Source organism: Anser anser (assembly GCF_964211835.1).
Source record: "Anser anser genome assembly, chromosome: 1".
In the NCBI taxonomy this organism is placed as follows: Eukaryota; Metazoa; Chordata; class Aves; order Anseriformes; family Anatidae; genus Anser; species Anser anser.
In genome coordinates, this window is record NC_139720.1 from 80508116 (window position 1) to 80533969 (window position 25854).

General features: G+C 37.1%; 1 protein-coding gene and 1 long non-coding RNA gene across 2 annotated transcripts in view; one reads left to right on the forward strand and one right to left on the reverse strand.

The window, feature by feature from the left end:
• The window catches only part of ANO2 (anoctamin 2), a 203715-nt gene that overhangs the window by 173458 nt on the left and 4403 nt on the right, over positions 1–25854 (forward strand). The window contains exons 19-23 of the mRNA XM_083820198.1: positions 380–480; positions 9279–9427; positions 18442–18594; positions 18697–18749; positions 20433–20614. Of these exons, the coding sequence (XP_083676324.1) occupies positions 380–480; positions 9279–9427; positions 18442–18594; positions 18697–18749; positions 20433–20614 (638 nt within the window). The remainder of the gene's footprint in view (positions 1–379; positions 481–9278; positions 9428–18441; positions 18595–18696; positions 18750–20432; positions 20615–25854) is intronic.
• LOC310892426 lies at positions 14322–25548 on the reverse strand. The gene is made up of 4 exons (XR_014578113.1): positions 25208–25548; positions 18937–19094; positions 18367–18557; positions 14322–16396 (listed from the first exon to the last, which is right to left on the reverse strand). It is a non-coding gene; the product is annotated as an uncharacterized lncRNA (long non-coding RNA).

The following is a 25854-nucleotide window of genomic DNA, read 5'->3' on the forward strand; positions in this document are numbered from 1 at the left end:
GTCTTTGCAAGATTGAAGACTTTCTCCTCCCTTGGGAGACATCAGGTTGGAAGACTATTGGTGATATTGCATTATGTTGATTACATTGATTATATAGTAAATATCTTAAAAGGAAATATAGTAGCCCTAGGGCACAATAAGTTATTTCAGAGCACCACATATTTTCCTTAATGTGATTTTATGAATAGAGATGAAATACCTTGTTAAGGATGGAATTGCAATAATCAACAAGTTCAGTGCTCCAGAGAAAATTGGTGGCAGGATTGGCAGGCTCGTATGGACATTGGTGGCTCTTCCAAGTCAGTACTTTTAAGTTAATATCTTACTCCATTCACACTCTACATTTGTTTTGTTTTGTTTTGTTTTGTTTTAATTACAGTGTGCACCAGGAGGCTGTTTGATGGAACTCTGTATTCAGCTGAGCATCATTATGCTTGGAAAACAACTGATTCAAAACAATCTGTTTGAAATTGGAATCCCGTATGTATCCCAGCCTTATCCATTGCCACACTTTATTCCTAGGGCACTGTAAATTAATGGCTTGATCCTTATTCAGCTGAATGGGACTTTTGTCACTGACTTCAGTATGTTCTAATTGAATGTGATGATAAATCACATTTTTGGTTGTGATGAAATGATCTGCCTGTATTTTATGTTGAATAATTGGCTCTATCTGCAGTAAATGGCTTAAAGAAAATGATTGAACATATTAAATAATTGATCTAAATTAATTTTAGAAACCTGGGAAAACAGGCAAGGTATGATAGATCTCTTGGGAAGTTTTAGAGAAGCTTTCAGGATAGCAGCACTGAATACAAATTAGTGTAAAGTGGACGAGAAAGTGTGTGGAGAAAAGCAATAGCTCAAAAAAGATGTTAAAATGTTTTACTTGATCTATGACTATTTTACGGGTTTACAGATGAAGTTCATACATTTCTAATGTGCCTGCATGTCACTATGTCACTGTGTGATGCAGGAGCTAGAGTATGGGAGAGGCTCTGTAAAGCTATTCACCATCTGTCTGACACAGGATGCTTACTGCACAGTGTCTTCTGCTCTCAATACATCAAGAAAACTCTCTTTGTCTGTCTCCAGTGGCAAGGGGATCTCAGAAAAATCCACTGAGAATGTCCAGCTCCTGGCTTTTGCGAGGTTTGCTCTTATTTCTGTTAACTGAATCATCCTTGTTGGTGGCAGTGGTCTGTGAAATGTTGTATTAGGTGAAGAGTCTGGCTTAGACGCAAACTTCAAATCCACAGAAGTTAGTCAGAATCTTTTCACTGGTGTAAAGTAGTTTTTGGATCACATCCCTACAGAAGGCCTTGATGATACTAACTAGAAACCAAGATGAGTGGTGCTTAAAAGATTATAACTATTTAAAAAATGAGCCTTTTTCCTCCCCTTTCCTGGCAAGATTTTTTTTTTTTTTAATAGTAATTTAAATACAGAGCAGAAAAACTTTCCAAACAAATCAAACATGGATTATAGATGGTTTCATTATTCTTGTGTCAAAGTTCACTAGGGAGGCCTGTTTTCTGTCTACATCTCATGGAGTTTGCAGCTTATTTTGAGAAAAGAGTGGTAAATTTTTTCCAAAATATCTGACATGTTGAAGTCTTAAAGCTTTCTCAACGTAAACCTGGTGTGATTTTTTTTTCCTGTATCCCAAAAACTTACAGCTACAGGACTTTTCTAATGGGAATTTTATGATGTTAGAAATAGTGTATTTATTATCTTTGATTCATGAAAGCAGAGGCTGATCCAGTCAAAACAGAAAACTACTGTCAAATTGTTTCTCAATTCCCTGCCTATAACTCTTAGTGCAAGAATATGACAATTTCATCCCTTTTTTCCCCCTTGTTTTTGCTCCCCCACCCTACTGCCAGCAACCTATAGTGAACTCATTTTTCAGAACTGAATAATGGTTTAAAAACAAACAAACTTTCATCCTCTTCTTCCCAGAGAAATACTTCATTTCAGTCACAATGGTATCTTGTCATCATGAAATAAACACATCTGTTTTTTCTTTGCTTGTCTACGTTGTCAAGAAAACCAAGTGTATATCTGTATATCTTCTCGCCAGACCTGTTTATACCAGGAGGAGCACTGTGCTTTACTGAGCAATTAAGTTAATTAAATCGGAACTAGCCTTGTATTTCCTCATGGACCACTCTACTGGTTTAGACTAGGTCCTTAATGGTACTTTGTTCTACCTCGTCGACTTTGCATACACACATTCACAGACACACTGAGTATTGATAAGCCAGACTTTCAGAGAGCTGGCCATAGGGCTGCTGGACACATATATGCAGACCAGCAGGGACTCCAAACATGCGTATGTGTTGCACAAGTGGTTCTATCATGACCGTCTCATGTGCAACCTATTGCATTTATAAATGCTGCTGTTAGCAGATGTGGGAGATGTTTAGATAAACATACACTCTCTGCCCCTGGCTTCTTACTTTATCCTATTCTATCTGTTCTGCTACCTCTTTTCTATTAATGTTTTTGTTTGTCTGATTGTTTTGTTTTTTTTGGGGGGGGAGGAGGGGAAGGGAGAGGAGGGAGAATTGTTTGTTTGTTTGTTTGTTTCCCAAGATATCACAAGATATCATTGTCTTCATTGTGTCCTTCTTCAGTTTTCCACATCTACCTTCACACAGGCAATGCACTGTGACAAAATGTCTTGTGGCAGAAATATAGATTACTCTTTTCTTCTCCAGTTTTAGCAGCTGTGTTTTTCTCCCCTTGTTTGTGCCTGTTTGGAAGGCAATGAGAGTCAGAGTGAGTAAGATGAGTTCTTTCATTGTATCCATGGATTTTCACTGTGGTCAGAGTGCAAGTGCTGCAGCCAGCCTTACTCATATGGAGACGCAGATGGAGCTATCGTAAATGACAATTTATTCTTCAAAATCTGGAACATCTCTAGACATCTAGTATCTCTCTGCTAAATTATATGATGACCCAGATCAAAACGCTTTTCTTCCTTGTTGAAATCTGTAGATTTCTGCATTTATTTTCAGAAAATCTTCTGATTTTATTTATCATAAAACTCAGGGCATTTTAATTGGTTTACAGAAGATCACAAAGACTTAGTCCCATTTGCTGTCTCTTTCACTCAAAAAATAAAAATAAGCAAGCACATGATAGGCTGAGTTTATAAGCAACACTCATCCATTATGTCTCTAGCATAAAGGCTGCAGCAGTTGGGAAACATCATTTGATGTCTTCATTCTGGTTTATCAGTGCTGACTGAAGAGATAAATAGTTAAACTTCAGATGGCAGTCCTGCATTGTGCAGGGTCACTGGACCACATCCTTACCCTTTCTTGTGATGTTTCTGGAGAAATTGCCCCACAGCTATGACAGATGTGACTTTCTAGTGTTCTAAACCTTTCTGTTATTTCTTTTTCCATTTCTGCATCCAAGAATATCAAAACAGCTAGGTAAATGCAACAATGTTTGAATTATAGAAAGTTAAGCCTTCTTGAATTGAAATGTGTGTTGTGTGGGGCTGGAATTCACAAGTTTAACAGATGTAACTTTGCTACGGTTCACTCAGATGTGTCACATACCATAATTCTTTTTACTGTTTCCACAGAAATTGAGCTTAAAAGGCTGCAGGGCTTGGGAGCCTGAACCTAGAGCTCCTTTAAGATTCCTTTACTTCTATTCTGTATTTCTGAACTCACTGGGAAAAAAAATAAAAAAATCTGTGTGTTTATTTTATCACTCTGTCTCTTTGACCTTGGTGATAAACCTTTAGGGTGAAATCCTGGCCTTATTGAAGTCAATGGAAAAACCCCCATCAACTTCAGTGAACCCACGATTTTGGCCTTTTTATTCAAGATCACTTTCCATAGTTTATTTCAAAATACACTTAACTATGCTGGATGAAAATATCAAGAGATAATAAAACCAATTTAAAGGCATCCTTTCATAGCTGCTATCTTTAATATTGCATTTCACCTCTCATAAATTATTCTTATTTAATTGGATATTCCCACACACACCTGTTTTTTTTTTCTTTTATCTTTTTGAGAAGTCAATAAATATCAAACACAGGTGAAGCTCCCATAGAATCCAGGAGGTCTGAGTGGGCCAACAAAGCATGACTATATCATAAATTTATGGACCAGGATGAGAAATTAGAACAATTTCCTTCCTCCCCTGCCTTCTTCTTGTACCTTCTGCCCATTAATATGAGAAGATCTCTCCTTATATGAACAGATTGTAGGAATATGACTGAAGAAAAGCCTGAATTCTCAGGTCTCCTTTCCCAAAGCAGTAAACAACATCAAACACAAGGGCAGAAGAATCTAAGTCGCTGCACTTCCATCCTCTTCTCTAGATATAGGTGCTCCAGCTACTTGACCTAGTCACTTTTCTATCTAGCTTTCTGCCTGCACTCTTCTAGCATGCTGCACAGGAAAAAGCATAAACTGGAAGGATAACCTTAAAAACCACACGATATAAATAATCATTCATCTCTGGCAGCTGGATTCTAGGGATTTTCTGACTTTCCTTGCATTTAAGTTCATGTGGAGTTCCCATTTGCATCTCTAATACTTCAAATCCATTTCTTGGTGACTGTCACAGGTGATCTTTGCAGTGCACAAGGCCATTTACTAACTGAGAGTCTTGAGAAATAGGTAAGTTGATCCTCAGTTCTAATCTTTCCAGCAAGTTCTGATGGAGGTGCATTGTGGGGACTGCACAGGCACCAAAGACACAAAAACTTGTGCCAAGAAAATCATTTTCCTGTGTTTGTCCCAATTCAACTTGCCCACATCTACTCTACCTCTCCAGCCTCTCTATATACCATTCTGTATCATTTCTCATTTTTTCCAAGTCAACTTCATGTTTTCTCCCAGCTCACCCAAATCCTGATATTTCTCCTTACTATATAAATAGGTTAACTGTTGAATCATCCCTCTGTTTTTGATTTCTCTATTTTTGTCCTCGTTTTTTTTTTTTTTATTATTTTTTTATTTATTTATTTTTTGGTCTCCAAAGCTTGCAGGCAGTTCATGGACGGGATGTTTTCCTTTCCTGATTTTATGTTTTCTTCAGATGGTGGTTACCTTTCATAAGGGGATGCTTATTGGCTATATTAGAAATTACAAACAGTGTCATTAAGCCATGTTCCCACCTCTTATCTAACACAATAGTTTTATGACGTTCTCTTGTGAGAAAATGCAGTACCATTTTAACTACTCTAGACATAGCCTTCTGACAAAAAAAAAAAAATCATTTTCTTTCTCCTTGATCCTACCTTCATTCTTTGTTCATGCTATTCAGTCTCAAGAATTTTTCTTGCTTTTAGATATTCACTGGCAAAAGGACCAGAAATAATGGCAGTTCTGCAGTCTCTGTCCAGATTCAGATGGCTATTAGTGGTGCCATGAAACTTTTCTGCTTGTACCTCTTGAGCGTTAGAGGCATCACTGCGCAATGCGCTAGAGACTCACCATGAAAAGACAAACCTTCCTCTTTCTCACTGGTCAGGCTGCCTGGCACGCAGAAATCAAAACCCAAAATAGCTCTTGATTATTACTGGCTGTCAACTTTGTTTAAAGATTTTGATCTGAGTAATTACAAACAGGTTTCAGACAAGTGCATTTGAAGATCTTACTCAGTTTTAATAAGACAATCATATGTGCAACTATAGAGTTCTGCAAAACTCATTTTCATTTCTGTACTGCTGTATAGCTGGAGAATAACCCTGTGCAAATCTCTGTTCTATGTTCCTTTAACTTTTTGACACATTTCTGTTTCATCTGAAACTTCACATGCTTGGATACAACACTAAAATACATTTCTGTAGAAAACTTGAAAATAATTAGTTTGGCTTTCTTTTAGTTAGTTAATCCTTTTAAAATGACAAAATAAAAATCAGAATGTTCTTCAAAGCTTAACTCAAAAAGGTGAAATGAGCCACTCTTCATGCCTGGCTCAAAGTGATAACTTATACTGGAAAATTAAAAAATTATTCGGAGTAACTGAGTCCTGGATTTAGTGTATTCCCAAATAAACATAAAAACAACAACTATTGTTTTAGTTACAGTGTTCGCAGGGGAGTTATATGTATGTAAGAAACTACATAACTTGACTCTGTGGTGCTATAACTAGAGGATTAGATCACACATCCACAGACTTCACGTTTTAACACACGCAAATTTTATCTCAGCTGCTGCACAATGACAGTTAGATGCTCTTCAATCTCATCTATCCACGGAAACGTGAGGGACATTTATAGCTCATACCATTTTATTGGAACAGAAATTAGCACTGTCTTGAACTTATTGTTCACTCTCCTCTGAGAGTCCCTCACATTAAGAAATTAATTGGGATATACTGGAAAGGCATCCTGGGAATTCTTTGATTGTTTTAACTCCTGCCCCCAGTCTCCTACCCTCTGAGTACTACATCCCTTGATTGCCATAAAAGTAGAGGTATGGAAAGGACATTTTAGTGTCTTGAAATGGCTGAGTTTGCCTGATGTAGAAGGTAAAGATCTATCTAACTAGTTACTTTTGTAAGGTATTTTAAATGTTCTCCACCCTTTTATTAAAACTATGTAAACTGAATGTTCTGGGTACTCAAACTATTTGCTTATCCCCAACATACCTGGGTATTGCTGAAATACTGATGATGTTTGCATCACACTTATGAATTATGTCTTCATCTGCACCTGGAACAAAATTTGGAGTTGATCTATTGATTTGTGCAGCTTTGTGGTTCTGAGAACGACAGAGCCTGACAAATTTAAATCTGTCCTAGGAATGTCTGACAAACCCAATTTCCTCCATACTGGTGATGAAATTGATTAGGTCCTGTAAACAACACTTGGTGTAGAAATTCTGCTGTCACTATGTTTATTTCCAAGCTGCTATAAGGCTTTGTGCTATGTGGTGACAAAGTGTTCCTATATAGCTTGGTGTATATTCAGGAATAAAGCAATAAACCTACTCTGCAAAGACCTTAGTTGCAATGTTTTCCAGGTAGCCTTGCCCTGCTACATACGTTAGGGTCTGAGAAAGTGGTTCTGTTTAACTGAAGGAGCAAATGAATTCCCCTACTGTTTCTCTCTACGCTCCCATCTCCAGGCCACACAGCTCTAGTTCAAAGGATTTATCACAAGTTGTGGGAAACATGTTTGTGGGGGAGCCCTGTTTACACTATTGGCAAAATGTTACTGCAATTACTCTGGATTTCCACTCATATAGCACATGTGAAGAACTATAAAATAATGTTGTGCACACTCTTGAAAAATAAACCTCATCTGCAAAATGAAGACATACAATAAGTATAAATCTTGATGTCCCATGCTAATTCAACTGTATTTCACTTCCTTGATTTTGAAGAAATATCTCATTCTATTACATTTATCCATGGGAATTTCTCAATGTTTAAAACAGCATGAAGTTATCCATGCTTGTGAATTTGAAATGCCATCCTTGGGGGCAGTGGGAATTCTTTACTCTTCTTTTAGAAATGGATTAACTTTACACTGGGATTATACTATTTATGAAATTCATGTATTTGTCTGTGTCATTAAATTTGTATCCCTATTTCAGTGGGACATTGACTGATACTACTACACCTACTGAGGTTCAAAGAAGTACTTGCACAAATAATTACTCACCCATGTGAGTAATTTATAGTCTGGCCAAAATAGCTGGTGTTGCTCTGAAACATTGTCAAAATGAGAATTTCAGATGCAAACTCTTCTAATCTATGGGATCTGGGAGACACAACTGACTTGTGTTTACATTCTAGGAAACTGTTTTGCTTTTCTGCTTCAGGGGCAGCCAAAACTCACCAACACAGCTGATCTTGCAAGATGTATACTTCTCACGTAGCAAAAATATTTCCTGACCAAAATTAGGAATTTCCTAGTCTCATAATAACAGTGGTTCTGTGCTAGCTTAGTGTTTCATTCTTTATACACAGTAAAGGCACATTTGAAAGAAAACTTAGAACTTCTAAAACTCTTTTGAGAAATCTCTGAAGGAAGATAATACAGTTGTGCAAGTACATAAAGCATCTAACTGCTGATGAAGTTTTTCAGAATCTGCATAGATCTGCATACTTTGCCTTTTACGTTGTCAGTAAACTCTCACTCAAGAAAGTTAATTTTAGAAATGTGTATTTTTTCACAAGTATTCAGTGAAATCTTTCAAGTATGATTTTAGTAGTTAAATAATTTTGTAGTTTCTAGTAGTTTAGGAATAAACTTGCAGAGGAGTTCCAGTAAGCTCCCGTTCTTCCTCAGTGAGTTCCAGTATGGGCTGTATAGTTGAGTACTGAAGTGAATCCTACTACATATATCCCAAGTGACACTTCTATACCAATAGTTTCTTACTGAATCAAAACTAATAAAGGTAGAATGTCTGTTTGTGTGTGAAAGGAAAGACAAACAACTGTGAGAACAAATTCTACTGATCTTGCTCTCTTATGAATCTCTTCTGTTAGTTTGAAGACTGTTTGGTTGTTAGGTAGCTGCAAGGGAAACATGTTCCTCCAGGTGCAAAGGCCATTAGTCGAATTCAAACGTTGCTTATACTTGACTTTTCATAGGAATGTATTTTATTATTTTTATTAGTTGTCTCATCATTTTCAGTAAAGAGTGCTACTTTAAGGTTCTGCAAGCAAAACCTTTTTCTTTTGCCTGTTTAAAAAGATACTCAGGTTTGAAACAGCACTGTAACCTGAGGAGCTTCAGGTGTTTTCTGTTGGTCACAGGGACAACTTAAGTCACTAATATTTATATAGTTAAAAGTATACTATATGGAAGTTCCCAAGTTTCACATTGAGAGAAAAGTACACCTGTGCTAGATGTGACATATTAAGGTATCACATTACCTTCTGGTATTTTATTTGTTTGTTTGTTTGTTTCTTTTATTCATTCTTGAGGGAGACGAATTAATAATCACCAGTATTATTTAGGCCCAAGGTGCCTGAGCTTTGGAAAGATGCTTCTTCAACATATATCTAGAGAAAAAAAGTATTAAAAGTACTAGGTTCGACTCCATCATAACAGTGTTATGGTGTTGTAACTTCCCTCAACAGAGGAACACAGCAACAACTGCATCCATCAGCCTATCACCTGGCAATAAGAAACATCATAACTTAAGTGGATGGTGCAAACCAAGCCTGTGTGGCACTGAAGTAACTTGATATACATTTTGTTTTACAGTGCAAAGATTTAGACCAGATCCTGTAGGGGGGGAAAAGGAAAAAGACTTGGTCCAGTCTAACTTTTTGTTCCTCAGGAAGTTAAAGAAGCTCTTCAGGAAGCTGAAGGATGGAAGAACTGAACCAAAGGAAATGAACACCAATCAGTCAAAGGACCCTCAGCAATGGGATCTTGACTACAGCTTGGAACCTTTCACTGGATTGACTCCAGAATACATGGAAATGAGTAAGATTTTGGAATTCCCTTTCCAAAGGGAAATTATATAATGGCAGATTTGGAGATCTCTTTTATGGATGTGTTTATGGATCTGAACCTTATACTCTGTAGTAGCATTAAGTTAACATAAAGAAGCCCTCAAATGCCATCATCTCCCTCTCAGTTGTTTCAACTCACCTTAGGATCTGGCTGTGTGTTGCAACCTCTATTACCTTATTTGCCTCTGCACATGAACTTTGCTGAAAAACCCTCCTTTACAATTGAATTTTTCCACATATTACTTCAGCCCAAGAGGACTTTTCCTTCTGGAAAAGTCAAGTAAACTCAAAGATGTCTGTAAGATGTCTATATAGGAGATCACCCTTGATTCAGTGATGAGGACACACACCACTTAGAAGAAAAGGTCCACTTTGTTGGAATAACATGTAGTATCAGGGTCTGAGCTACTGATGTTATAAATCACTTGACATTAAGCCTGTATTTTATTTTAGTCCCTCATACCTAGATGATAAACAATGTTGAGTGCCTCATTCTGCGGTCACTCAAGGATAATTAGGCAGATGCCCTGCAAATGAATGGATGAATTACTAATCTAAGTATTTGTTTACAAGATATTAGTTTATCAAGTGAAGAGAATGGCTCACTGAGCCTTGTAATGTGCGCCAGTGAGCTATGCCTCATCCATGGGATTCCAGACAAATGTGGAGCACATGAAACCCAAGTTGCACCACCCCAGCCCGCTTGTTGCCCCGGGTCCATACCACTGCACTCTGCTCTCAGATTCACTGTGGAGTGATTCAGACCACCCACACTGACAGGAAGCACTTTGTGCAGCTCAGCACTGAACCTGTCAGCTGAGATTGCTCTGAAGGGCATTTACCTATTTTTCTAAATTTGATTTGAGTGGAAGAGTGAAGGGAAACAAAACAGCAAATGCATATGAAAGACTTTTATTTTATGAATTGCTTAAAAAAATACCGGGGTATAAAAGAAGAGTTATGTTATTAAGGAGAGGAAGAGAGATATCTAACTGTCATTTCAGAACTTAATTCTCAATCCTTTACAAGGATTTTATTCAAATTCTCACTGCTATCTGTGGCTATCTGCTCAATGAGGAATGAAAAAAATGAATAAGAAACTCTAGACTGGGCTTACTGTCGCCTTTGGATTCTCCCTCGCAGATGATAATAGTGTTTCATGCAGAAACAGTCATGACGAGGTTACATACCTCTATCCAAGTATTCAGTAAATTTAGGTTTGTCCTGCCAGGATGCTCTAGCTTTGAAGATGGGTGACATCTTTAAGACTACACAGAAAACTTCTCACCAAGCCAACACTCGGGAATCCAGGTCATTCAATACCCACCCTAATCACCAGGCAGTCATCGCCTTTTCTACTCTTTCTATCAAAAGGCTTAACATGTGCCCTCTCTGAAGGAGACCTGAGCTCTGGTCCACTCCCATGCTTCAAGTCATATATTCTCTTTGCATTTCCTCATGAGGCAGGTTGTTCCTGGGGAGACACCACTTGTCTGAGGGATGATGGTTGGAGCAATTCCAGGATGAGCTTTACAGTACAATTTGTCAAAAGCAGAGGAGCTTTTGTTATAACTATCTCACTTCCATTTTGGATGGGCCATTTCAAACCTGCTGGTATTTCCTTTTATTTTCTTTTTTCCTTTTTTTTTTTTTTTTTTTTAATACTTCAGTTAGGTCTAGTTAAATTAATAGTAAAGTAACAGAGATGATGTGATTTAAATTTATTTATTTATTTATTTATTTATTTTTTAATGTCCTGTATTTTCATATTGGGAAATGTGTTTCTGATTTTGTTCACTGACATTTTTCTGAAAAACAAGGCAGTCACTGTATTCCATTTCAGCAATGATACTATCACCACACTATTAAAGTGAGAGGCAGTGTAATGGCTAATGGGAACACCAAGCCAGTGCCTTTAATCATGATTAATCTATTAACAGCAAGAATGAAAAACAACAAACATGAAAGAGGGAATTGTTGGCAGGAAAAGAACAATCCAAGTTTCTTTCACTCACTCACTCACTCACTCACTCACTTACTCACTCATTCACTTGCTCACTCAGGCTACAGCTATTTCTGTCTTAAAGCTAGTCTGTGCTGAAGTGCCCAGGAGTGCTACCTTCTTTCCATTCATGCATTTTACAAGGCTACCTAATGTTGCAGTACAGAGTGTTCAGCTCTTTATATGTAATTACAGGCTCTGTTGCATTTGAATGTTTAAGATCATCCTAAATTAAATCAGTTACAGGTGATCCTGTTCCTTGGGATTGCCATTTCTAGCTGTCCCAAAGCCAGCATGTATACCACCATCTATATCACCAGCATCTATCCCTACCACTTCATGAGTGATCTACAACCCAAAACAAAATAAATCTGCCTGTCTGTAGAAAGGTTTCTCATCATTTGCATTAGATGTCATCAGAAAAGTGAATAAAAGGAAATGGTACTTTCCACTAGCCAGTTAACTCTTCAGCCCTCCTCCCTATTCACAAATCCATGAATTTGCTGAGAGCTCTCTCTGTCCAAGAAAGACATACCCAATGAAGTATGGCCACTTGTCATTTTACTTTTTTGGTTAGGAAAGGTGATATATTGAGGGTTTGGCCTAACAGCTTGTGACTGTAGGATGTTTTATGGCTTTGAGTAAAGACTCAAGGATTTTCTCAAGCCAAAGTTCTAAAATGATAACAAAGTAGGTAGCTAGGATGAAGATAGGAAATCTGAGGCAAAAAGTGTGTCTGCTTTTCAAAGATAAAATCTCCTATTCATAAACTGGAATGCTAGTTTTCTTGAAGAATTATATTGCAATAGTTCTAAACCAAATGGCTGAGAGCAGCTGCAGTGTGGGAAAAAAAAAGACATCGGAGCAAATTCAGGGTATCCAGTGGTAAGAATGATGATTTCATGGATACTGACTCCTGTACAAACTTGTATTTCAATTATTATTCATGAAATGGAAACATCTAGCTAAGAGCAAGTCCAGAAAAATCAAGTACATGACTTCGATATAACATAGACCAAGCAGGAAATTGAGACTAAGGCATTTAGTTTTTAAGATAAAAGTCATATATAAATCTAAAAAACAAATAGGAGAGTAAAACCTGAAGTCTACAAGTCATGTAAACTTCCATGAACTTCAGAGGCATTTTACATGTACAAGTAGTGTGGGAGGAAGAGGCCAATATTTTACCATGACAAATAAACTCTGTTTTCCTTTGGGGAAAGTTCTTGCAGGTCTTTTTGTTAGTGACCTCAACTCTGAATCTGATTTCAGTCAGCAGACTGTACTGAACTTCTTTCTTGAACATGCCTTGTCAATCAATAGCATGTCTGCACACAGTTTTAATTTGCACCAGTGAAATTTCTGATGATGGTTCGTTTTGATAATATTAACTGGTATATATGTTTATATTTCTTAGCAGACATTCTTAAGTAGAGACATTTTCAATGTTTCTACATGATCACAATTTTTTTTGCGATGAATCCTGAAATGTAAACTGTCACTGTTAATGTGTCAAATTTGTCATAAGTACTTCCTGTTGCTAAAACTCTGCAATGACTTCTGATCCAGACTAATATACCAGACCATATGCATTCCCAAATTATGTAGCATGTATAGCAATTTCTTCATCCAGCTGGTAGCAAGTTCGCAACACATGTAGCCTGCAGTGATAGGAGTTGGCAAGAAGTTGATGTTTAAAAGAGCAATAGATATTGTTAATGAAACAAAATTAAAAACAAAATAATCTCCAAAACCATCCGAATGATGCATGTGGACGTGTGAAGTTTATACTACTACTGTCTTTTCCTTTCTTTTGAGAAAAAAATGACAACATCAATGTCAGATTCTTATTTCATTCATTCTTCTCTTCTCCAGTCTAGCCCCTCAAAGAGTCCAAGGTTCATGTACTAATTAATTGAAAACATTTTTTCTCAAACAGAAATAATAGTAAAGGGTTTCATCATCTGGCTGCTGTTAAAAAGCAATGGCAAAACTCCGTTTTGAATTTTAAGAAGGAAATGATCAGATCCAAAGTCTGTAGCAACTGGCTACCATAAGGATTAATCTGAGAGATTTGGAAGGATTTCCCCTTGAGCAGAAAAAGCCATCAAAAAAGCAATGTGTGAGGCAGCAAAAGAAAAAAAAAAAAAAAAAAAAAAAGAAGGAATAATTGAAGAGCAAATTGCATTTTTCTATAATCTCTATAATGAGTATGGATTTGAAAATACCAGCTCAGTCTGTTGTGTGTAGGCTTGTTGCATACATTTATTACTAAAGAGTAGTAAATTACACCTTTTCCTTAGTTTCTCATCCAGGCTTGACTATATATTGAAAAATTTCTTCTTAGGAACTTTTTCCATTATTTACTTAGAGTAACATATAATTCTATGGCATATGATACAGATGTAAGAAAAAAGACAAAACAACCATAAGCAATTACCTTCATTCAGATAAGGTTTTGATGTACAATACTTTGGTATTATAATGAGATTATAATGAGCGAAGTTCACTTAGAGGACTCGATTTTGTTATCAGTTCAGCTCAGGGCTGGCTATGCAGTTTATCAACTCCATAGGACCATCAAGTTCTCCAACCCTGTGGTGATATCACAGAGCTGGCTGTGGTGTCTTCACTGCTCCACCCACCATGCTATTTCTCGTAGAGTAAACACACCAAGATGCCGTGGTGTTGCCCATATCTAAGGTTGCAGAGTCTGTTTACATGGGGACTATCATGGAACAGATTCTTTGTATATCTGCTGCCTCTCACCCTGGAATTTTCCTCAACTCTGTACCTTCTCTCAAGATGTGGACATACCTTTAGTCTCAATAAGTCACCTCCAGCTTAAGAACAACAGGGAAGGTGACTTGTCCTGGACACCAGCAGTAGGTGGCTCGTATTTTTTTTCTCTCATCAGAAATAAATCCTGTGTCATTTGACCACACATCTAGTCTCCTGCTTTAATGCCCTAGGAGATGGCTTTATGTCCCATGTTCCTGAATTTCCCTTATGCACAATCTCAATCATTTTGTTCACTAGCTTGTGACATGAGACTGGGTCATGTTCATCTCTGTGGTCTCCAGTTTGACCTACCAGACAAGTACGAAGTCTGAAAAAAGCTGGATGTCCAGAGGTCTAGCTTCTTGCACAGGTCTCTGTAACATTTTGCCTCAAAGCACAGGAGAATTGTAACCCAACTCAAGCAGGACGCCTATGTGGGGCCATAGGGTTGTATGTAAGCACTACAAGAGCTTTGCATGGAGACCTTGTGGTATTAGCATGAATGTAAAAAGGATATTCCAGTGTTACCATCATGTATTCTGGCCCAAAATAGGATGTCTTGGCATCAGCTGTCATTGATGGAACAGTCTTCGTGAGGGCACTCAGTAAAGTGTAAAGTGCACTCAGTGTAGTGTAAATGTTTCTGCTGTGACTGAACAGGCATCTGGAGAACCCCAGCATGACACAACTAGGTTGATTCTGGGACCTGAACTGTGCTGCAGGGAATTTTTCTCTTTTTAATCCATGCAACCTTGGCAACAATGTTGACATATCTATTTGCATAAATACTGACCAAATTAAACAAGCACTATTAAATTGCTGGGGCTGTTCACAGACTGCTTGCTTTGAATAATTGCAAATTTACTCACAAATTTAGTACTCAAGGCCATCTAAGTTATGGCCTTTTTTTTCTTTCTTTTTTTTTTCTTTTCTTTTTTTTTCTTTTCTGTCTGCTTTTTGCATCATTGACACTTTCATGAAAAGGAAGCTGGAATACTGAAGAGATTTCAAGATGGCCACACAAAGACTGCTGGCACAGAGTTTTCTATGAAGACATATTTACACAATTATCCAGAAGACCTTTGCATACCTTGAATATTCCTCATGAACTTGAAAAAAAAATAATAAAGTGAAATTTCCCAGGCAATGAATAAAAGGGTCTGCAAGCAACAACAAAGCAAATGTGTGTGTGGTTTTTGCAAATGCCTTTTTTTTTTCCTTTTTTTTTTTTTTTTAAACAGAAATCTGCCAGCTCTATTCCAGCTAAATTCACTTAAAACTGAATAAGGTGCATTTTGGAGCGATGTATTTTGCTAAGCATTCACAGTTTTTTTATTTTGTTTTGTTTTGTTTTTGTGATATTCTAACATCTGTTTTTATATCGTTGATAATTCCTTTTCCTGAGTCTGAATGTAAAATATTCAGGAAAATATGATTTCAAAGGTGGAGTGCTCATATGCTTTGAAAAGCTCAATCTTGGAGTACATTAGGATACACTTTATCGCAAAGCAATGAGAATCAGAATCAAAAGGCTATATATTTCAGACAGAGATAATAATTTACTATGCAAATATGTTGTCGTTTGTAAGAGAAAAGCAGGAAAATCAATTAGAAGACTTGCAATCCGTGTACGCAAAAGATGCATGCAAGAGAAGACACTGGAGAAAGCTATCAGTTAGTGGTAGGCTCTGACTACAGTGCCTAAGGAAATGATTTTAAAGAAAACACTTGTGCTATGAAAAGACCTGATTTTCACAAAAAGTGCAACAGCTCTCTCACAGTGGAGAGAGGACTGACACAGGGATTTGCTGAAAAAAAAAACGACAACGCATACTGCCTCATCATACACAGCAACACCTTTTCCATACTGCCGTTTATTTGATTCAGAAGTGTAAATTACAGTTAGATTTATTAGTTTAATTTTATTGGGATTACTCTGCATTTGGTCAGTATACTTTTGTGTCTTTCTCCTCTTCTTCTGCTCTTCCTTAGTTTTCTGAGGGAATAAACCCTTTTCACTTCCCTGAAGTATTACATTAAAATAATGTATCATTTTTGCAATGAAATGACCCAGTCTCATGAGTAACATTCACTACTGATGCCTCCTAATTTCCATTGAAGAAAAGACTTTTAGGCAACTTCTTAACTTCTCAGCACCTTGGAGAAAAAAAAAAAAAAGTGATGGTCCTTTACAGACTAATTATACACAAATGAGACTCTCCCATATGGGGTAGATTCTATGTGCAATAACATACCACTGAAAGACAAGGGAATTAAGGAGAAACTCACCCTAAAGCTGAAGAAGATTTGCTGGAGGGAATTGGGGGTTTTGTTGTTGTTTTTGCTTGTTTCTTTGATTTGTTTGCTGTTTGTTTGTTTTACAGAAAACAAACAAAATGTTTTATAGAAAAAGTAAAAAAAAAAAAACAAAAAAGTTTTACAGAATACAAACTGTTGTTTTACAGTTTTTTGTTTGTTCTACTACATTATTCTGAGTATCTCTAGAGCAATGAGAGGTTTCAGAAAATCACCGTTATGTCAGCATTGTGCTTTGCAGGGTGACATCGGTTTCTTTAGCCATTTAGAAGATAATTCGTTTGCATAAAGACAGGTCAGCCTATATCCTATAAAACAGGCATAATCCACTCTGAAAACAATGTGGTCTTTTTATTTATACAATTATACAGTCACTGGTGAGCTGAACTCTGAGGTACTAGTGAACAAGATACACTAGTGAACTAGTACTGTGAACAAGATAATGTGCCATCCACTTCAAAGCAAGAGAGGTTTTGTTCGTTTGTTTCATTTGTATAAGTAATTTGTGGAAGAAGCCAGACTTACTAATTGCATATCTGTTCTGGGAAGCACAGAGAACTCAGAAGGTCTCTGCTTCATTGCAGTACTAGTTCTTTAGGACCAGTGATTTTTTTTTTTCCCAAAGTACCTTATCCAAACCTCAAAACAGAAAGAAAAAAAAAAAAAAGGAAAGGAAAGGAAAGGAAAGGAAAGGAAAGGAAAGGAAAGGAAAGGAAAGGAAAGGAAAGGAAAGGAAAGGAAAGGAAAGGAAAGGAAAGGAAAGGAAAGGAAAGGAAAGGAAAGGAAAGGAAAGGAAAGGAAAGGAAAGGAAAGGAAAGGAAAGGAAAGGAAAGGAAAGGAAAGGAAAGGAAAGGAAAGGAAAGGAAAGGAAAGGAAAGGAAAGGAAAGGAAAGGAAAGAAAAAAGAAAGAAAAGAAAAGAAAAGAAAAGAAAAGAAAAGAAAAGAAAAGAAAAGAAAAGAAAAGAAAAGAAAAGAAAAGAAAAGAAAAGAAAAGAAAAGAAAAGAAAAGAAAAGAAAAGAAAAGAAAAGAAAAGGAAAGGAAAGGAAAGGAAAGGAAAGGAAAGGAAAGGAAAGGAAAGGAAAGAAAGAAAAGAAAAGAAAAGAAAAGAAAAGAAAAGAAAAGAAAAGAAAAGAAAAGAAAAGAAAAGAAAAGAAAAGAAAAGAAAAGAAAAGAAAAGAAAAGAAAAGAAAAGAAAAGAAAAGAAAAGAAAAGAAAAGAAAAGAAAAGAAAAGAAAAGAAAAGAAAAGAAAAGAAAAGAAAAGAAAAGAAAAGAAAAGAAAAGAAAAGAAAAGAAAAGAAAAGAAAAGAAAAAATAAGTGACAATAACATTCTCCTTTGCTAGGACTTCAAGCAGGAGATTTCTAACTTTGGAGGATATCATTGATACAAGTAGGGATGAAAATGCTGTATGGCACCACAGACACATGCATCCACAAAGATATTTATTGTGTTCTTGTTCTTGTCAGATTGTCACAAAATTTTCCAAAGGAAGCTGGGAAGAAACATTGACACATTGTAGATTTCCTTCTCCTGCTTACTAATACATCCTTTTCCATAAAGGCAAAAGTACAAGGAAAAACAGTAGCATCTTGAACAGCAGAAGAATACACAGAGAACTCTTCGTACTTTAGTAAATGTATTATTTACTTTGGCTTGTGTTGATGTGCTAGAGATCAGAAGGATTATTGGAACCATTCATAAAACATAGTGACAAACCTTTCTCTCTTTCATAACCTTGCTTTGTGATATTTATTACTGTGTCCAAATTGCAAAGTAGAGTTTTATGTGTTTTATCACCCACAAAGCTCACCAACAATTTGCTGTCAGCTGTGTTTACCAGTTCCTTTCAAAAGGCATCCTAGGACAATGCGTATTTCTCTTCCAGTTATCCAGTTTGGCTTTGTCACACTCTTTGTTGCCTCCTTCCCTCTGGCACCACTCTTTGCTCTTCTGAACAACATCATAGAAGTCCGACTTGATGCAAAAAAGTTTGTTACTGAACTAAGGAGGCCAGACACAGTAAGAGCAAAAGATATAGGTAAGCAACTGAAAATCATTAAAGTGATAAGAACAACAAGAATTCAACAAAGAAAAAAAGATTATATTAAATCTCTTAACAAGTGCTGTTTTTCACTTACAGGAATTTGGTATAACATTTTGAGTGGTATTGGAAAGCTTTCAGTTATCATTAATGTAAGTATTTGGTTATACCTGTTTCTGCACATGACCTTAGGTGCTTATATTGTCACTCCAACATTATATAAAAGTGATGTTTAAATTTCTCAATTGTTATAAAATACAATAAAATCTAAATTATCCAGTTTATTCTTGTGGAAGTGTAAAATGATCTAAATTACAAAGGAGAGGGCCATCCACTCACCTCATTCTCTATATCCTTGTGTTATGTAGGACAGGAAGACTAATTCACATAAAAACAACTGATGAATGGGATCTGAAGAGGCAACACTTCAGACAATTGATAAAAATCTGCTTCTCATTCATACCCATGTCTTTTTTATGTCATTGCTACTATAACTGCTGATATGAAAGAAAAGGATGTAAACATAACATCTATTAGTGCATTCTGGAAGCAGAAAGCCCTTCGAAGAAAAAGTATTAGCATTTGTTCTTATATCTACAATATGATTATATCTCTAAACATCATTTCTCCCACAGATTGAGTTTGTCTGTAAGAGTAGCTTTTCTGGGTTGTCTCACACACTTCCCAAGCTACCAAATCTAAATAGAAAAATATATTCTTAAAACAAAACAAAACAAAACAAAACAAACAAACAAACAAAAACCTAGGAGTGTAATCATAATATTATGGGATTTTTGACCCTTGGATTTCAAAGCACTTAAGAAATATAGATGGTTGTCACTACTGAGGGGAAAATTGTGTTATGAAAACTGAAGGGGAAACTTGTGCAGATGTGTTATGCAATTTATTTAGTACAGTCACTTCCAGCACAACAGCATTCTGTAGCAGTATGTAAACTATCATTACAACTCAGAGAACTATAATTCTTCCAGAGAAGTGGAGTTCTTTGACTTGGGTGGAATATTGTTCAGTTATGGCTTGGCTATTTCCAGGATTTAAGGTAGGAAATCTCTGTGGCCTTGTACATACCCATAAAGTTGACATCAGGCATAGATTTCAGGCTTTCCAGCACTGATCTGTGCTAGATGAGCAAAACTTTGCAGTTTCTTGCTTTTATCTGAATACACTTTGAAGATTTATGATCCTTAATTAATTAAGGATCCTTAATCCTGTCTCAAACAAATTCTGAACATTTTTATTTTAGGGAGTATTTCATTAATATATCTGTTAGTGACAGAAATGTAAATATGGCCATGTTTGGTTTGAAAAAATACTCAATGCCCAAATCTGCTTCTCTACTGCATCTGAATAATATTGATGCAGACTATTCACCAACACACCATTTTAAATTAATTTAATAATGAATTTAATGAATTCTTATTGGTATGATCTAGATATTTGTGTGTCTGATTCACTCACAACTATACCAGTTTTATTTCAGCATGACATCCACTGATGTCAGATGTGTAAGTCCTGATGCTGAGGTGAGAGTGGAGGGTGACTACACTTAGCTAGTGTAATCAAGATGCTCCCTAACTACAATGTTCTCCTTGAGAGGCAGAGCAAGTCACTGTGCATTTATACAAATACACATTCTGTACCAGGTCTGTCCATTTAACTCCTACTTCATCACCACTCCAAACTTACTTGAACATGAAAATTATCACCTGAATTAACTTAATCTGAAAAACATTAGACATACATTCACCATGTTGTTTCTTCTTCTTCTTCTTCTTCTTTTTTTTTTTTTTCTTTTTTCTTTTTTTGTCTCCCAGGCTTTTGTAATTGCTGTCACATCTGATTTCATTCCACGCCTTATGTATCAATATGCATACAGTCAAAATGGAACCATGCATGGCTTCGTCAATCACACACTCTCATACTTCAATGTCAGTCATCTCAAGGCTGGAACACAGCCAGAAAACTCCCTATTTGCACAGGATATTTTATTCTGCAGGTAAAATGCTTTTAATCAAAGTTTGCATAGGCAAATCTATTTCTTTGGGTCTTTTGACAGACAAAAATTTTCCAAGTGGGAGCTGATAATATTTGTGTCTTTAAGAATGTGGTTTTAAGAGTACAGCTTTTAGAGTATTCTCACTATGTTAGAAGGTTCTTAGAATGGTTTTTCCCATGCATTAAAAGGCAAAATAAACAATTTAGACAGACTTACTTGAATAAAAAAATCCTTTCTGTACTGAAAGATGTAACTTTCATTAAGGACACTGAAGGCAGAATTCATTTTTTAAAATGGGTTCCCAGTAATTAGAACCAGGCTTTCTTTCTCTTTATTAAGCTCAGTGTTTACTTTATGAGATATGAGTTTTCAATATACTCTTTCATCTTTAAAACCTGCACTGTTACCCATCTGCAGATCTTATATTTCAGCGTCATCTTTTCAGGCTGGGAAAACAAAGGTCAACTTCCATTAAAATATGTCCAGAGTATCTAGTTCACTGCTCCTCAGGAAGAGCAGAAAACCCCAGCATGCAGATACCTATGGAGTACTTCCAGTTTGCATGAGAAATCACTAAAATGGTTCCAAGGTTCTCAGTGTAACTTTGTTTTTTTCATAAAAATGTACCAAATTAGCATGAGTTTTCCTTTAACAAACATCCCCATCCATATGGATCTCCCACTTCGCTGTGACTGCTATCTTAACTTTACGGCTGTTTACCTTAACTTTGCAGCTGTTTACCTGGTCTCAGTCACTGGCCTCTACTTATGGTGTATGACTCTCCCAGTGTATTTGGAAATGTGCTCATCAGAGTAGCACAGATTTAACAGAGGAAAAATACAGAGAGAAGGAAATAATCTGTACTAGGTATAAAAGCGGTCCCCGCCTGAGAATATCGTGTCTGTGCTACCAAGCAAAATACATAAATAAATAGATTGATTGCAAAAAAGAAGCATATACTACATATTTGATCATGTACTACTCTGACTGAAAAACAACTGTGAGAATATTTTTGTTCCCTTATCAGGAAACAATTAAGAAAAAATGTCAGCATTCATATCCACTGTTTCTCATTATCACCGACCTCATTTGGATCTTACCAAAGTCACAGCTTTGGACAGAACTTTGCCTGATAAACATGAGGTATCTTGCTTGTGTCCCAGGAGACAGGCTGCAAACGCTGTCCCTTAAGCTGAAAAAAAAAATAATTAAATCTGTTTTTCTGTTTCTGGCAAATATGTTGGGAACAAGCTGACCTCTCTTATTCTTAGATTTCTGTGACCTCTGAAGATAAATGTGGTTACAATAAGCCTGGATTTTGCTCTTTACGGGCATTGCCAGAGATTAAGGTATCTTAAAAATAACCATAACAAGCCAGAAACAACTCTCCCACCGAATATCCAGAACACATTCTTTGAATATTTTCAGTAACATTTTCTACAATGTTGTGAACTCTTTGACACTACTTCCAAATAAACATTGCTGTAGCGCCAATCTGATGCGAAGCATTAGTTGTAATGATTTTTTCAGAGCAAAACAGCACTTGTGTAGCTGAAGGCAAACTAAAAGCAAACCTTGCTAAGTTATGCGACATTATTATTGGTTTAGTTCTTTTAATCTTTATAATTTGGTATGATAATGGAGTACATGAAAGCATTGTGATCACATTGAAAAGGAAAAAAAAAACAGAAGATATGAAGTCATTAAAGGGACTTTCCATAGAATCATAGAATGGTTTGGGTTGGAAGGGACCTTAAAGATCATCTAATTACACCTCCCCTGCCATGAGAAGGGACACCTTCCACTAGACCAGGTTGCCCAAAGCCCCGTCCAACCTGGCCTTAAATACCTCCAGGGATGGGGCATCCACAGCTTCTCTGGGCAACCTGTTCCACTGCTCATCACCCTCATAGTAAAGAATTTCTTTAGGAATAGGCTGCCCAAATAGCTTGGAGAGTCTTCATTCCTAGAAACATTCAACCCCCAAGTCCCTGAGCGACCTGCTCCAGCTGACCCTGCTGTCAGCAGACGGATGGTCCCCAGATGGCTGTTGGCCCTTGTGACAGACAAGGGGGAGGTCATGGGGAGGGGCCTGATGTCACTCCTCTTGATTTGTTCTAATAGGTATGGAAAAATACTGGGGTCCCAACCACTCCCGGAGCGAAGGCCAATATATATGGGCGTGTACAAATCCACATGGGGAATCACTCTACGCTAACTGCGCCCTTCAGCAGTTCTGATGCTAGATCCAGGACTGGTGATGTTTCTATCTTTCCCTCCTTTTCTCTCGCTTTCTCTGTCTCTCTATTTTTTCTACCTTTAAAATTGCCAAGAAATGCTAGGCCTACCTTGATTTCCTATAAGGCCACATAACTCAGGTAGATATAATTGTGAGAATGCCAACATTGACAGAATATTTGTTCTGCGTGTTCCTAATGAAGTTGATGTTTATGCACATACCTTGAGTGTTATCTCACCTTAGTTCACATTGAGCAGATCTGCGAATCTTAGTCACTCCCTTCATATCCCTGCCAGTGGGACGTGACAGGTCCCTTCCAACCATAGCTATTCAGTAATTTTGTGACTGCAGGATTTCCATGAACTGCTCTCATCTGGGAACACCAGATTCTTTCACAAAGTAAGTGGTAACAGATACTACGACTCATCATTGTGCCTATGTTGGTAATGTGCCAGTTTCATGCTGTCTTGCACGTAACTTTTGCAAAGCTAAAAAAGTGTTTTGGTTTTCTTCCATCTATCACAGAATCACAGAATGCTTTGTGTTGGAAGGGACCTTAAAGATCGTCTAAAGTCCTCTGTCATGGGCAGGGACACCTTCTACTAGGCCAGGTTGCCCAAAGCCCCATGCAACCTGGCCTTGAACACTTCAAGGGTCATCCACAACTTCTCTGGGCTACCTGTTCCAGTGCCTCATCACCCTCACAGTAAAGAATTTCTTTCTTATATCTAGTCAAAATCTACCCTCTTCTGGTTTAAATGCATTACTCCTGTCCTATCACTATACTCCCTATAAAGAGTCCATCTCCAGCTTTCTTCTTCCATTAAAGAGACAACTCTGCTTCTATATTTTGTAAATTTATACAGTGTCTTTTAATTAATTAATATTCTTAATGCCCTGGTATTGATATTGTCTACACTCAGTGATCAATAGTGGATTCTAATATTTTCCGCTGAATAATTCTTATATATTCCTGCACTGCTGAAGCACTACTTCCTTGTGATTCAGTAATGTTGTCTTCAATTTACTGAGGGCATTATATCAGTTTATTTAGATATATTTGCAGTTACACCTACATATAATTCTGATCGTTTCTACCAATTTGTCTTTGTCCCCACACTAATTACTTGTTAAATATATCTGCATATTTCTCTTAACACTGGCTGCAGGTCGATTTTGTCTAAGTCATGCCTGGTCCTTTTCGTCCATCCTCACTTAAACCTCCCCTCCCCCAAGAAATTACCTGCAGAACCTGTAGACATTAGCGGTTAGAAAAGACATGGATTGTTGCACTTTAAAGTGTCATGTTCCATAGAATATTTAAAAGGGAGGTGGGGCTGAAGCCCAGCTACCTTGTCTGTAGCTCTGAAAACACCTCCCTTTACCACAAGTCATTTGCTGGTGTTCTGCTAAATTTTGATTCACACATCATAAGCAGTGTGATTTACCACTTGGCCAGGTGAAGTTTTCATGGGATCTGATGTCCTACAACACTTGCATAGTTTGTAAAGCTCCAAGTACATTAAATTGAAAATGCACCACCATTGGAGACCCTTTCAGGTGATTCTGTGCTCACTCTCAAGACTCACATTGATTTATCGTGCTAGGAAAATGTACAATAAACTCAGTGTTTTTCCTTGTCTTGATGTTCAAGCAAATTAAATTCAATGGAATTGATTCTGTCCTTTCCTTTAGCCCTGGTACACTGGTTTGTACAATGTGTAGGAGTCCGTGTTGTACAAAAGGATGCAAGAGGGGAAATCTCACAATGCAGGCATAGCATAGGACCAAAGATAGGAAGGAGAGCCAGACTGCTGCGTGTGCACCCAATGAACAAAACAAATTATCTGGGCTCTAACCAAACCCAGATAGTGCTTCCATAACTTATAACAACCCCAATTTACAGTTATTGTCTCCTCCTCTTCCTCCTCCCTTTCTGCATCACAGGTTGTATATACCCTGTGTACTTTGTCTCCAAAAGCTGCAGCCCAGAATTACATTCAGCATTTCAGACTGAATTTGTTATGAGTTTGGGAGGTTTTGTAAATGTATAATTTAACATGCAAAACCACGTGGATAGAACCTGAAGGTAATTTTGGTAAGCACACCTGCAAACTGAAGCTGACAGATTTTATATATGAACCTTCTCCATTATCCCCCGATGGAGGCTTTTCCGCAGTTTAATGAATCTTACTGTCAGGAAGGGTTTTGTGGTATTCAAAACAGATTTTCTGTTTCTTAATTTCATCCCATTAAACCTAGTCAAACACTGTGAACAGCACTAAATTATCCCTTTCAGTCCTAAGGGCACAATTTGTGCATGGTTATCATGTCCAACTGTGGCTGTTACTTACCAAAATGGAGCAATACATGTGCACTTTAATCTTCTTTGGTGAGTCAGTCTGTTAAGCCCCTGGATTGTTCTGCTGAACTGCCTTCAATTTCTTTTTCTTTCTTTCTTTCTTTCTTTCTTTCTTTCTTTCTTTCTTTCTTTCTTTCTTTCTTTCTTTCTTTCTTTCTCTTTCTTTCTTTCTTTCTTTCTTTCTCTCTCTCTCTCTCTCTCTTTCTCTCTCTCTCTCTCTTTCTCTCTCTTTCTTTTTTTTGCTTCTCTTCCTACCTCTCTCTTTCTTCCCCCCCCTTTTTTTTCCCGCTCTTTCTCTTTCTTTCTTCCTTTCTCTCTCTCTTTCTTCCTCTCTCTGCCCCCCCCCATCTCCTCCCCCCCCCTCCCCCCACTCACAGCTGAATGGCTGAATGCAGCATTCCAGGTGTGGCTTTACCTGAGAATGTTCAGAGAAGGGCTAATATCTCCCAGCACCATCATGTCTTTTGTTTATACATCCACAAGTCATACTGTCCTGGTGCCATATTTCAAACTTGTTATAACTTGCTGGCCACTGTAAACTCCAGGCTATTTTCATTGCATTTGCTTGCAGTCTTTATCCTCTCAAAGACCTTTCAATTGTTTTATTTTTAATTATTTTCCATTTCCCCAGATTATTCT